The sequence below is a fragment of the Pangasianodon hypophthalmus genome, chromosome 14 (assembly GCF_027358585.1).
Source record: "Pangasianodon hypophthalmus isolate fPanHyp1 chromosome 14, fPanHyp1.pri, whole genome shotgun sequence".
NCBI lineage: Eukaryota > Metazoa > Chordata > Actinopteri > Siluriformes > Pangasiidae > Pangasianodon > Pangasianodon hypophthalmus.
In genome coordinates this window covers 15,704,598-15,719,646 of record NC_069723.1, presented here as the reverse complement: position 1 = coordinate 15,719,646, position 15,049 = coordinate 15,704,598, and the positions used below count along the sequence as shown (strand labels likewise).

At 38.6% G+C, this 15,049-nt stretch overlaps 1 protein-coding gene across 5 annotated transcripts in view; it reads right to left on the bottom strand.

Annotated features, from left to right (window-relative positions):
• Positions 1 to 11,040, bottom strand: part of cadm2b (cell adhesion molecule 2b) — a 165,880-nt gene extending 154,840 nt beyond the window's left edge. For all 5 annotated transcript variants that reach the window (XM_034310910.2, XM_026935050.3, XM_026935054.3 and 2 more), the window contains exon 1: positions 10,703 to 11,040. In XM_034310910.2, coding sequence (XP_034166801.1) covers positions 10,703 to 10,763 — 61 coding nt within the window. In that variant the 5' untranslated portion in view covers positions 10,764 to 11,040. The remainder of the gene's footprint in view (positions 1 to 10,702) is intronic.
• Between the last annotated feature and the right edge of the window lie 4,009 nt (positions 11,041 to 15,049).

Genomic DNA, 15,049 nt, shown 5'->3' with positions numbered 1-15,049 from the left:
TTTTACTTCAGTTCAGAAAGTTTAGAAACAAGTCAAACTTGACACAGTGGAGGGATCTCTCTATCACCAACAACTCTAGTCCTTCTTGTTGCTTATGTTGCTTTGTTTGCCAGAGCTACCCTTAAAATATAGTTTGAACATAAAGGAAGCTACTGGAGGAATTTTCAGACAGTTGACCTTGCTGTGACCTTGACCCTGTTTGGATCAAATCCAAAATCTAATCAGTTGGTTACAGTGATAATTCCATATAAAACCTACAAACATTCAACCCCTCATTCTTAAGATATCGCACTAACAAGAATCTGAGACAGATGCACAGATATAGTGATGGATGGACGGATGGATGGACCGATGACAAAAATCGTAAATAACAATGAAAATGGGTCTTGAGTTCCTGACCATGAACATTCAACCACTCATTCTTGAGATATTGCACTAACGAGAGTCTTGGACAGATGGACAGCCAGAAAACTTAACGCCTCCCCCACTCACTAGAGGAGCCATAAAAAATAGGCAAAATATTATTTGGGGTCTGATGGACTCTGTTAATATATATATATATACACACACATATAATACACACACACATACATATATATATATATATATATATATATATATATATATATATATATATATGTGTATGTATGTATATAGTTGATTGATGCATGGATTGTCCTCTTCAAATCAGACCACAGGCTTTCAATAAGGTTCAAATCCAGAGATACAAAACACTGATTTTGATTTTATGTTCTCAAAAAAATTCTGTGTGATTCTGATAAATGTTTGGTGTCATTATATTATTTAACGATCCATCTACAACCAAGTCTTAAGCTCTTGGCAGAGTTTGGCATGTTCTTGGGAAAAGTTCAGGGTCTGAATTTTGTGAGACATTGAATGTTGTGCTTGTTTTATGCAACGGTTCTAAACAGCTTGTTTTCATGGAGGTTGATTTTGAAAGACCCCCAGGAATCAACTAAACTCTGCAACTCAACCACTCACTTTTTTAGGGCCCTCATTGTGCTCGATGGTATTTCAACTGGTTCTGAATTTTTATCACAGTCAATCACTATGGAAACATGGCAAGGTCTCTGACAACAATGTAGTTTCTGGAAACTAAAGTTAAATAAAAATAATAAAAATAAAACATAATAAATATTTCCAAAGAGAGTAATTGGTTTAATGTGGTTTTCAATTGGTTTAATTTTTTAATGTTAAACGAATTTTCCATATATCCTTTGGAAAGAAAATACTATTACTAAAAAAAAGGAATTATGAGATTATTTTACTGGATAAGTAAATGGTTTCTCCACTTAGCTGGATAGAAAATTTTGAGGACATTGTGCAGTGTGTATTTTAAAAAGCCATGTGTGCCTATTTGTGCCTAAGCAGGACCCAAAAGATTGCAAATTTCTGTTTTATTTCACTATTATGTCATCAGCAACACCCTTATAAAGAAGCCTTTGCCACAACCCCCTCTCTCTCCCTGATTAGATTAAATTGTCTCAGCAACTGATTTAAGAACAGAAATCAATTACTACACTCCTCCACATCTGTATCACAGTAACACACGCTGGATATGAAATGGCCCTCGCCTTTTCCTGTTTAATCTGTGATTACGCCTTCAATTTGTTCCGGTGTTATCTTCCTCCACTTTGTTGCCACACCATCATCATTGAGATGTATCACCTCACATGGTTTATATTACACTCGCTCCAAATCTCTTAATTGCTGTTTGACATAACAGATGAAGTCACGGCAAAATCCCCAGTGCTGAATTAACTTACCGTCTCACAGTGTTCATTTGTGTCCAACCGGGCTTAAATGATCACTGTAGGTGGTAATTCAACATAGTATTAATACAACCCTGGGGATTTTGCTCTGACCGCTAGGTTAGAACACACATTGGGTCTTATCGGGACTATTTGGATTGTCTAGATTGTCTTAATGAGGACATGCTAGAAATAGCATTGAAACAAAAATACATTAGATATGCAGATAGGAAGCCAATGCTGAGATAAAGCATCTCTGTAATTGCTCAGCTGGAGAGTTGTAATAACTATTACAAAGTCTAATTCAAGTTCTCGTTTGAGTTGGCAGGATGGTGAAGCCGCTCATCCTTTATCGCTCTACATACAGTAGCAACAGCTAGACGAGCGTCTGCATGTTCGCATTGGCAGATTCAAGTGCTGATGGCTCTGCTGATGGAGAGAGACCGCTCAAAGAGACACGTAGCGCTGAGGATGGCACAAAGTAAATGAGATTCATTGTCTGGCCGCTGTCTATGCACTGAGAGAGCGCATTCAGCAAGGAGTGAGAGGAGTGAGAAAGACTGTTTAAAGGTCAGTTCTGCAGACGGCTGATGAGCCAAGCGCCCGGCTTCATTCTGAGCCAGATATGATATTTTAGAGACAAGAAAGAAAAATAAAGAACCCCAAACACCTAAAACAGATCCACTGAACTCCTCTTTGGGTACGGCATTGCCTCTTGGCCGAGGTAGATGCTGTCCGTAAACACAATATGCACTGGTGTACTCTCAGTGCTTGAAAAGCCTTCTCTGCTGGCTTAATAATTCTAAAATTAAAGAATAATAAATGCACTACAATGTTCATTCACTCATCTTCAGTAACCGCTTTATCCTGGTCAGGGTCACAGTCTGTACTACAATATATTATCTTTATTCATTCATTCTCATTGAGGTCAATTATTCCTAGACTCCTGAAGTGTTTTATTTATATGCGATGGATATAATCATTCAGATGTATCATTGCTAAAGCCCTTGTATCTTGCTACTTTACATACAGACAGTCGATGCAGAGAGAAGATAATGGTGCCACAAATATTGACTGAGCACCACCCCTAAGGAGCAAAGCCAATCGTAAGGCTGTGCACTATCCCTGAAAGCACGTCAATATTTCAGGGTTTTTTTTTTTGCCTCATCCAGGCATGTGGCTGGTATTGTTAGAATAGAACAGAAAATCTTAGAACTTAACCTTCTATAAGCAGTAGGGCTGTTATAACATATCTCACTCTTCAAACAGTATATAAATATTTAAATTATAATATTTCAGTATAAAAAGGCAGAAAATAACATTTAAAAATGTGCTTACTAGCATGCCCTGTGAACATTAAGATGTTTACAAAACACAAAAATGATGTCTCTACTGTATGTTAATTGTATTTCTAGCTTCTTTTTTTTTTCTCTCAAACAACCATTTTGACAACCAAAGAACAATAGCAATAGCTCCTGTAAATCAGGCCAGGTATGCCTAGCTGTGGATTTCCCAAAAAATCACTCATTGGATAAGGTACGTCTTTCTAAAAAAAACAACGATTTAAACTTTTTTGGCTAAATGAAGTTGAGAATGAATTTATGATATTGCCTCCTTGTGAATTTCTTTGCTTAAGCAAAAACAACAGTTATCATATTTGTTGTATGCGAACTTCTGTCTGTGGCAATAAAAAATTATAGACTCATTAATATTCAAATGCATTCTAAAAAAAACCCCATTCTCATAACTAATTAAAATTCAAATTAACTTTTTTAACAGAGTTGGATGGCCCTAGTTGGCAGCCATACACAAAGTTTGAAAGTAATACAGAGTTTCAGTGGTTTGCAGATGGCCTGATCTGCTCTCAGTTACGCTGCTTTACGATTGACTGTGCTCTTTCAGTCAATATTCACAGCACCTTTCTCCTTTCTGAGGACCTGTCAATCAGCAGCGAGATTCAGAAAGCAAGTAAACAAATTTATCTAGGCACATTAGCATGTGTCCATTAAAACAAAGCAGTGCGATGGCTGAGGGGGAGGGGGGAGCTGGATTTGGTTGAGGATTTGCTGTCGATGCCATTTTCGAAGAGGGATTTTAATGAGGAATTTCATTAGTCATTTTCATTAGTGACTATTCGTGCGTGGTTGTTTTACGTCAATGTCCTCTTTTCATTTCAGGGCGGTTGTGTGTTAAGGCCTTGTATTGGATGATGTTCACACTGTGATCTATTCAGTTGAAAATGTTTTATTAGGAGAAAATAATAACAGACTGCATTGATGGTCTAGACATTGACGATATGCGCTCAGAGTGAGAATAATATTCTGAATGTGACCTTCAATATACACAGACATGTAACGCATTATAGCATTAGATATAGAATAAATGACTGCCAGCCTTATTGGACAGGAGAATGTAAATAACTATCATGATGATGTAGGTGGTCCAGATGTCCCACATATGCACAAAGCAGATGGGTGTAGGTGTGAAGACTATTCAAATCCATTTCACACTCAGACGTCCACTGTTTAAAGGAAACATTGCACGTTTTGTAGGCAGGACTATATTTTTCACAGATGAGGCCGTTCAACAGTAACTGTATCTTATCTCTACTTTTATTTCTGACTGTTAACAGTCAGAGCAGCTTTTCACGGATTGAAAGACTACCAAATGTCAAATGCAAATGTTTAATTGGATAGCTCTCTCTGACTAATACAAAATGTTATGAAGCGTTCTTAAAATACAATTCAATGAGATACTAAGGAAAACAGAAATTAGGCAGCACATCTTCTGGACTGGTGTAGCGGGCTAGGAGGAAGAGTTAAAAATGATGGTGTTCTGTTTACTAAAAGAGTAGAGGATTCATAGGCTTTAGCCCAGTCTTTTTTTTTTCCTGACAGTAATGTGCTAACAATCAGATACGAGCATGCAGCTTTCTGTAAACAGCCAATTAAATCCCTTGATATACCAGCAGACAGGAGAAGCCATTTTGTGCTATGTACATTTTTTTTACACTTGTTTTCCCCAACACTTTGTCTACTGCACTTATTTTTTCTGAGAATCCCATATAGATGGATAGATAGTTTCTCAGAACCACATGGATGGCTAGATGGACAGACGCATAGAGAGATAGATGGATACATGCACGAATGAATGGATTTATAGATGGATAGGTTTTTGGCCTGGCCTTGCAAAATCCATCTCGAATTCGAATGCACATGTGAAATTGATGTCCTACTGTGTCACCAAAGAAGGAAAACACTAGATGTGAAATGCTCTGTGGTGTTTACTGCTGACAATGTGCGCTCAAAGATGATACAAGAAACGACAATGACTGATGAGGTCCGCTAACAGAATACTGATTAGGATGCTGGTTACACAGCTAGGTTTAAAAATATTCAATAAAAACCCAGAAGAAAAATAGTGGACTACGGCTATGCATCAAATCACAGACTATGTCCTACATAATGTCCTAAATCAGCCACCAATGTTTTTCTGTAAGTGGAAATGACAAATTGCTGCACAACATGTCATGTCTTTTAGCTACAGGTGAACGTTTAACAGCCACAGGAACAACTGCCAGTTTTAATATCCAAACTGTCCTCCCTAAACTTTTTGTTCTAAATACATTTTGAGCATCAGCTATTAAAAAAAACTGCAGTGGTATTTGATGCCTCTTTTGCTAAGTACAGCAAGCTGCAAAAATGGAACAGACAGTGGGAGACACCGGACCCAATTCATTCCACTCTTTCTTGTGTGCCGGAAAAACACATTGTGACCTGCCATCACATAAACATTCAGAATGTCAAATAAAATTAAACCATGAAAATACAGACATGTTAGATGATGTTATGTATTATATAGTGAACAGATGTCTGTCAGGCTTAGTAATCATTAAACTTTTTTTTTTTTACAGAACATACGTATATTGTCACAATAGACGTGGCAACCAGTGACTGTCATTACAAAATATCTGGTCATATTTAAAAGTAATATTGTACAATAACAAATCAATTGCTATGAGAATGTCTAAACCAATTCAAAAAAGTAGTTTAGAGGTGTGCTGGGTGTTTCCATGGCAATGTGTGAAATCACTGTGAATGATTTTGGGCGTAATTAATATAATATTTGGGTATTCGGGACACAAAATAATTCAACTGAATGTCAATATTTTTTTAACATACAGTAATAAATACATATAAAGTATGGTGGCACAGTGGGGATTGTTGCGCTGCACAGCTCCAGGGTCCCCGGTTCAATCCTGAGCTCAGATTACTGTCTATTTGGAGTGTCATGTGTTCTCGCGGTGTTCCCGAGATAGGCTCTGGATCCAGTGAAATCCTGCCAGGATAAAGCAGCTACCGAAGATATAACGTATGCAAAAATGTTCAACCCTCAATTCAGCAGGTAAACCACCCACCTGCCAATACTGCTGGTGTCCTTGGGTAAATTTTGAGCTGAAAGAAATTGCTATACATTGTGGTAGTTTTGTGTTGAGGTAGCATACGTTGGTGGTACACCGGATTTATGATGCACTATTGTTAATAATATAGTAATCCATCGAATATGATTTGTCCACTGAGAATTCAGACAATGCTACAAAATGGCTGAAACCCCGAATAGTACACTATATGGCAACTAGGGAACAAATTCTTATCCAGGCTATAGCGTATGTTTATGCGGATTAGAATACACAAGTGTGTTGCACTTTATGTGTGAATAGAGACTATAGTCATGGCAACTGTAAATATGCTGTACAACATACTACTTTAATTAATCAAAACATCTGGGTCATGATGGGTTATTATATTTCTACTATACAGTCAGAATTAGTTGTGTATTTTATTCTCTCCATGCAGTTCAAAGACATAGACTGGGTGATGCATTTAAGGCACACTTAAGGTTTTGTACTGCAAACTGTCACTAAAAAAGGATCTCTGGATAATCAAGAGGACAGTCATTATAAGACATCTAAAAAAAAAAAAAAAAAAAAAACATACCTATGGTGAATTTTGAAGGTGAAAATAATGAGCACGTCCTAAGTTAAAACAGCTCACTCTATCTCAATTAATGTAATAACTTTAATGTTAAACACCAAAAAACCCAAATATAATCGTTATCTCTTTTTCTGTCTTTTCTGTGTCTGCAGGCTTCAACGAGAAGCTAATTATCATGTCTGCATGCCCAGAGGTAGGTGATCTTATTAACTGACTGTGTCACAGAACCATTTATCAGTAGAGTTATTATGGCCTCCACGAGCAAGCTATATATGTCTTTCATTAAGGAAGTCTTTCAAAGACACACTACTTTTTCTGAATTTGCTGTGAACAGCCTCATTAAACCTGATGGAGAGAGAGAGAGAGAGAGAGAGAGAGAGATGTCATTCGTGCCTGTGCCATGTAGTTATGTACAGCTGTGATAGCTGCAGCTTTAGCAGGAGATTAACTGTGCTATTTCTAGATTAATCATTAATATAAAGAGTAGAGAATGCTATCGGGTCAGTTTCCAACAGACAGGGTCTGTTGCTGCATCATCAGAATTCCAAGAAAGCATGTACTCATTTTTATGTGTTCATTTGCTATGGGAATTAATGTTATCGTTCAGATTTTCAGTTGTGAGCCAGAGAGAAAGAGAACAAGCTGGGGGCCAGCCATCTTAGGTGACTGAAAGAGCTCACGATAAAAATGATGCAAGTAAAATGCGAGCAGTCACAGGACTAAAAACAGACCAAAATGCTAGCTGTCAGCATAACAGCTCACGTCTGCTGCCCAGTGTGTCTCTTGTATGGTGGCGTTTTTTTGGCTCTGCTCTCTGACTGATCCGTGTAGATGCAGATCTGTCAGCAAGCACAAAGCAGTGAGGCTCGGTGCCTGCGCACTCCCAGTCTCCTTCCTCCACTGGATTATTTATAGCGTAGCTCCATGGCCAGCACTCACAGGCTTAAAGCACATTCTTCCAGGATAAGCTAACTCTCTGGAGCAGCTGAGGGGGGCATCTTTAAGCGGCAAATAAAAGCGCTTCCCTCTGATACACCTCGCACGTCAAAAATCCACCAATAAGCCAAACTGTGGTGCTCTAGTGGCACAGCATCCATCCACACGTGTAGCTAGGCCCTCTGGCGTCTCCGCAGTTATGTTTGAGGGGGATTTTTTGTCCCTCAGGTCCAATTTGTGTGTCACATTACATCTCCAGTACAAATGTCTTATTCTATGAGTCACTAACTAAGGTGGGAAAAAGGCTCCTCTTGTGGGGATTAGACAGGGGATAGCCATAGAAAAGCAGATGAAACCCTGACCTAAATGTCTGGTCCCAAAAGGGATGTCAGGCCCTGAGCTTTTTATAGCAATTACACACAGAAAAGATTTGCAGACATGAAGAGTCAGCGGGACAAAAGAGAACTTGCAAAAAAAGTGGACATGAGAAATACAACGGGTACAAAGCGACGATTTATTAGGTCACATTTCATTCGTTAGAGCGACGGCTAATCTGGTTGCTCTTTTAGCATTAAAGGAGCAGTTTGTAATTTCTAGAGCCATCTGCTGTTTGCGAGGTGAGTTGTAATTGCAGTGAAACACCCCTTCTGAACAAACTAAAGCTCTGCCTGAGATTGTACCCTTACTCAGTCATTCATTATTCAATATTCACTGTTCACTGTACAGGCTGTTAGACCGTATGCTGAGGAATATATAGAGCAGCAGTAAGGAAGGTCCTAAAAAAAAACCAAATTGAAATATAGCACTTTAATGTTGTTTTCAAATATGCAATCCAAGAACAAACAGAAGTTCTAAATTAAATTTTCTGCTATAAATACATGCAATTATTATGTGTTACTTGTATTAACAATTGACTGTTGAATTATACAGCTGAAAAAAATTGCTGTGCTGTTGTTAACTATCCAGGGAATATGATCGTACACTGAGAATTAAGACAACACTACAAAATGGCTGACATGCAAAACAGTGCACTTTATGGTAAATAGGGAACAATTTCAGACACGGCACATGTATGCCTCATGGGTTATCTTTTACGGAAGAGGCACACAACTGATCAGCTCTGCTCCATATGGAGCTTGAGCTAATTTCAGGGCCAGAAAAATGCTATATCTACAAATTATATATACAAATTACCTCTGATATTATACACATTACAAATAGCCAAAATATATCTTCCGTGTACAATCTCACATGTAATCAACATTTGTTGACATAATGTTTTATAAAACCAAAGTTGCAATATTCCTACTGCAGAACTCATTAGTGTGGGAAAGTTTTACTTTTACTCATATAGACCTCTTTTAGTTATAAAAAAGCTATCTATTATAAATAACTCATTACTGCATGCTGCCTACTTAGAAATAAAATGTATGTATGTTGTAATTTTACTGAAGCACATAAAAATCCAATCCCCATCCACATCCGTTTTGTCTTTCTGATGATTGATGTCTAGTGACAGGCAGCTCAGTCTATCTACACAGATCTGAAAGCACCAGGATTTTTTTTCTTTTTTCAATTTGTGGGAGTTGGCTCAAGTCATTACAACCTTTTATGTATCTGTTGTGATGTTGGAATGTTCTCTATCACAGCGTGCCCATTGCTGGAGATCTACCAACATACTGAGTTTAGTTCCAACACACCTGGCTGTAATATTCAGATGCTACTAAAACCCTTGATTAACTGGATCAGATGTGCTAGATTATGCCTGGACTAAACTCTACAGAAAGTCCAGAGCTCCAGAAGCAGGCGTGGGCAGCTGTACTGTGTTGGGGTTCACTTGGAAATGAACTCACGTTAATAAAAAAGCACTGAGCTCAGGGATGAAGAGTGAACCGGGGTAGTGAGCGCCTGCTGGCTCAGAGGTTCACATAACTACAGAGAGGATGGAGGGCTATCTACGTTCATCCTCTTGGTTTAAGTTTGGATATTTTGATGCACGCATTGGAGTCCACATTTGTGCAATCCAGTGCATCCTTTTTTTTTTTTTTTTTTTTTTAGCTCAATACAGTCGGATTTTTTTTTATTTACATTCAAATCACGTCCAGTCCCATTCTATGAGCAATCCATAGTATCCACAGATCCGGATGCATTAAGCTACAGTCGCAGTTTCTTCTCCTGTCCTGCATGGCCAAGCCTGCTTTATGCATCGCGGAGAAAATCTCTTATGCTTTATACTAGGACGACCCCAAGATGCAGACGGCTGCAAATACCGCAGTCTGATGGGAGCGCAATAGGTTCGTGCTCGCGCTCTATTACCGGGACCTTATGCTACTGTACTCTCCAGTGCGACAAAACCGATAGCCATACCTCAGGTAGTGTTTTGAAAAACTATTTAGGTATGATAGGATGCAGTTTCTGACCCAGCCCAACTTAAAGCACTGGTCCTGAATTAAGCAGAGCACACCCGCCACTCCCTTTAAGACTCCTGGACTCTGAATTAGACTAGAATTTCAATACTTCCAGACAAACACACAGGGAATGAAATGAGACTCTATAACTAAGCTTTACTGCCACTTATTTAGGAGCAAGACTATTTTTTCAAGTCGTCCTGATCTTTAAGTGCAATGCTTAGCCACCTCCCTTAATAAACCCCTCTAATATATATATATATATATATATATATATATATATATATATATATATATATATATATATATATGTATATATATTTGTGAAAGTAGAAGTTCTTAAAACAAATGCACACACAGCACAGCTCTCTGAGCCTTCCTCTGTAGCTCTCCTTCATCACTGCAACTTCGCACCCGTGGTGATGGCCAGTGTGAAAGAATGCGCGCGCACCAAACTTCTAACGCATGTTTATTCTCTAAATCTCCTCCTCAGGATAGCACTCGGGTAAGAGTGTGTGTTTGCGCAAAGACAGCCAAAGCCAACTCCCTTCACCGCTGCAGGCAATAAACCGGCGCGTCCTCGAGCGCTCACCTTTAACGACAGTCCCGCAGACGCTGCAGAGCACGAAGAGCAGGTGCTGCTTCAACATCATACTGTTTTGTTTTTTGTTTTTTTTTGGTTTTGTTGTTTTTATTTTTTTCTTCTTCTCGCTGTTTCCTTTCGGTCAAGTGTGCCGGCGTCCGTGGTGCGTCTTCTTCCCTGCAGATGACGGGCTTATCCGGCTGGGTGCGCACTTTTTTAAGAGAGGGAGCACGCGGACTCCACGGGTTTGCCGTGATGCGCCCGGAGCGGAGCGGAGCGGAGGCTGCGCTGTAGCCGGCCTGCAGAGAGACGCTCCCCGCCACAGTGATGAGCAAAGTGCCGCTCCAGCCACCACAGCCGTCAGCGCTACCGCGGAGCACTAAGCCCCGCCCATTCCAGGGTTGCCAGATTGGAATAACAGTTTTTAACCCGTCGAGCTTTAAAGACCTCACAATTTCAAGTCAAGCCAAGTCAAGTCACGTAACTTTATTGTCATTTCAACCATATTCAGCTAGTACAATAAACAGTGAAACGAAACAACATTCCTCCAGGATCATGGTGCTAAATAAACAACACAGAACTCCAAGAGACTACACATTCAATACCAGCCTCAACACCGACTTTACTAGATTAATCATATGCAGCTTGAATCATATGAAGCATATATTAACATACTTTTAAAAAAAATCTCATCTATATAAGCATTAATTCTATAGCTCAGTGCAATTTTCAAAGAATCTCAACATCTCAAAGAAATTGTTGGACAGGAATCCTCCATATTTGGCAACCCGGACCGACACCCGTTTGACAGATAGAAACACCTGACCAGGACCTCAGCCTCTTGCAGTCTCTTAAAAAGAAGAGTTAATTTCTTCCTTCTGAAGTTATCCATCTAAAGACAGCATATTCAAGAGCTAATAAACTGATCTACAAAGCTAAAAAAAAAAAAAAAAAAAAAAAAAAACACCACATTCCTAAATACAGTGTGTAGACTCTCAGTAAGAAGAGTTCATTTCTTTCCTCTATAGGTCTAGTTATCTATCTAAAGACAGCATATACAGAAGCTAATAAACTGATCTATAAACCTAGTAAAAAAAAAATCCACATTCTTAAATAGAGTGTATAGACTCTCCACATTCCTAAATACAGAGCTCATTTCTTCCCTCTATAGAGAAAGAAAAGACAGCATATTCAGGAGATTAAACCTCTTCTCTATGAGCTTTCAGAATTTGCTTTTTAGGCAAATTTCTAAATACAGTGTGTAGACTGATTCAAAGTGTGAAAATGTCTCTGCTGTGGTTAAGAAACTCTCATCTCTCGCTATATAAAACAGGCTTACACAAACCTGCTGTCCTGCTGTGATTTTACTAAGTGCCACAAGTTATCACAAGTGGTAATGATTAAGCCAACCAATCAGCAATCACTCCTTCATCCAATGATTTCTCAGAATTCCCTCACCTGGCAGGTGCTGTAGACAGACTACCACTTTTTTTGTTTTTCATGTCTAACCAAAGTTCCATTTCACAATCTCGCTCTTATTTTGATGAACTTTGTAACAGAGCAATGAGCCCTCCATGGTACTGTGTTACATTCTTCTTTTAAGGACCAACCTATTTTATTCATATTCTCCTAAAACACCTTCTACCAGCTCTTCCTCAAATGGCCACAGACACCTGTTTCCTGCTTATGACTCAAATTCCATAGCGCTTATATACAGTTTAGACTCCTTCAACCAATTACTCTTGTGGGCGTAGGGAAAGCTGATGCCACCTTCAGAACATTCAGAATACCTCTCACTCATACACATAGAGAGAAAGATACACATATTCGGTCTCATCCTGAAGGTCAAATCCATCATGATGTTGATGGAATGCTTTAAAGAAATGTCTACAAAAGGGCCTTGTACAGTTGGTTTTAAAGAATAATGAAAAAGCATTTTCTGACAAGAGCACAGCAGAAGCTTTCATGACCCCATTAGTGATGTTTTGTCATTATGTCTGCTGTGGTTTCAGCCTCATTGGAGCTGATCTCGAGTTCTTATGATAGACTATCAGATAAGCAGTTGGAGAGTGAAAGAAATGTCCCAAAAATATGTCATTAAGAATATAACTTTAAGAATATGGCAAATTAAGTTTACTTATTCTTACAATTTGCAACATGCATCTCATGTCAAATCACAATTTTTCTTCTCGAACATGTTATAGATAGATAGACAGATAGATAGATAGATAGATAGATAGATAGATAGAATTAGCTATAAGCTTGGTAGTCAGCTAGTTGGCAGGAAATATAGAATATTCAAAGAAGTAAATGCCAAGGGTGGAACAAGCTCGGCTAAAAAGGGAAAACCGACTCAACGCTAACAGACCTAACAGAGTTCCATAGCATTGTACAAAAACTCCTCGTAATATCGAAGAAATCAGATTCATCCAGGTAAAAAGGAATGAAAGGAGTGTTTGCCGGGAGGACAGGTCACCTGTAGGTCCGCCTGTGGTCACAAGTTGCTAAGTGGATAGTTTTGTATCATGTTCATATAGACTATAAAAAGTCAAAGCCCCTATTCCTCACAAATGAGTCATTTAGCATAAGTACATAGGGTATGTGATCAAAAATCAAAACCACATAGTGATGCATAAGCAGTGGTCAGATGGTCTAGCATATTCACTCAATATCATTAAGCCTTTCCAGTGAAATTGGTGATGAATGTTCAAATAAAACGACTTTACAGCAGGATACTGGGTCATTGCATTGTCACTATTATGAGTGAAAAATGGGCCCTGAATTTAAGGACACCTTCAACGCATTTAAATTATGTATGCCTTTAAAAGACACATGCATGTTTTTTATCTCACCTTTATGTTCTAAGCATTTACTATGACAAATTATCTCAGCCTTGTTCTGTGTGTTGTACACATTACAAATTGTTATGCTGTTGGATAAATGCCGGTGCTGTATGAGAACCTGATCAAAGTGCATATCCACAGATCTCATAAAACACATCTCATGAATATGCAAGACTTCATTTAGATGAATGTCACATAGACAAACTATACTGCTCTCACTCTTTCTCCCTAATCTGAAGTATGAGGAATAGTAAAAATTAGTGTGATTATGAATAATGTATAAAAACTGTGAAACTGTGAATAAAAACTATGAAACATAATAAAATATAATAATCTAATCAACTCTGTGATCAAAGCACAATGATCAAACCGTTGTGATCAGTTCATCATTTAACCAAACAACAAATCAGCACATAGTAATGATGCATTATGTGTGAGATTCTCTTCTTTTCTGAACATTCATATTTCAAGTCTTATTTCAAGTTATTTTGAGTTATATAAATCTGCTGTATGAGTCCACAGTAAGACATCCTCCATCTCTGAAATATCAATATTCAGATTCAGCATTCTAATGCTGTTGAGCACATCATTACTTTTGCCTTGTGAGGGTGAAATAACACTCACGTTTTCTGATTTTATATCCCATGACCTTCGGAATACTTTTAAAATATAGAATGCTTTTAAAATGCTGTAAATGATAGGTTCCTGCTTGCAGATGCTGACAGCTGAGATATGGCCTGAACTGTTTCTATAAGAGCAGTAAATGGATTCCCAGCTTTGCAGCATCTTCATGTATGAATAATGATGCTTAGGCTGAAGCAAAGCATTGTGAATATCTTTTCCGATTCCTAAACATGCCAAATGGTCGACTGCAGAGCAGCCCTGTTTCGCTAAATTTACTGCACTTCTGACATCAAGGAGGAAAAGACGTCTGATTGTAAAGCTGCTATAATGTGACTTTTTAGAACCACTAAGGAGTAAGACATCTGCTTGAGAATCAGGCTTAGCTTCACTGTAAGGGGTGCATAAGAAAATCAGTGCAAGCGGAGATGGGTGGTGAGACGGAGCCAGAGAGAAGAATAAGGGCAGGGGCTGAGAAACTGAGAAATCTCGAGGGTTTTTCTGTGGTGAAAAGCTGTACCATGCTGACAACTGTGACAGTGGCTGGCTGAGAGGACGGGGTATAATGTAGCATGTTTGTCAGACACAACCGGACAGTACTCCAACAAATCCCACAGGCATTGCAGATTGACAGCATGCCATGTTTTCAGGCCACAGGAAGTGGAAAAGCTTCACACACTGCTTCCCAAAAGCTGTTTCATTATGTGGTTCAAGTAAACTCCGAGAGCATTTGAATAGCCAGGATTTTTTATAGAAGACTATAAACTGACTCACATACAGTAAAGATAAAGTAGGGATGCAACCAAATACAAATGCATTATTCAGAATGAACAGATAATGTGTTACAGACACAAATAGGAGGAACACTATTTAATTATATCTTTATTCCATT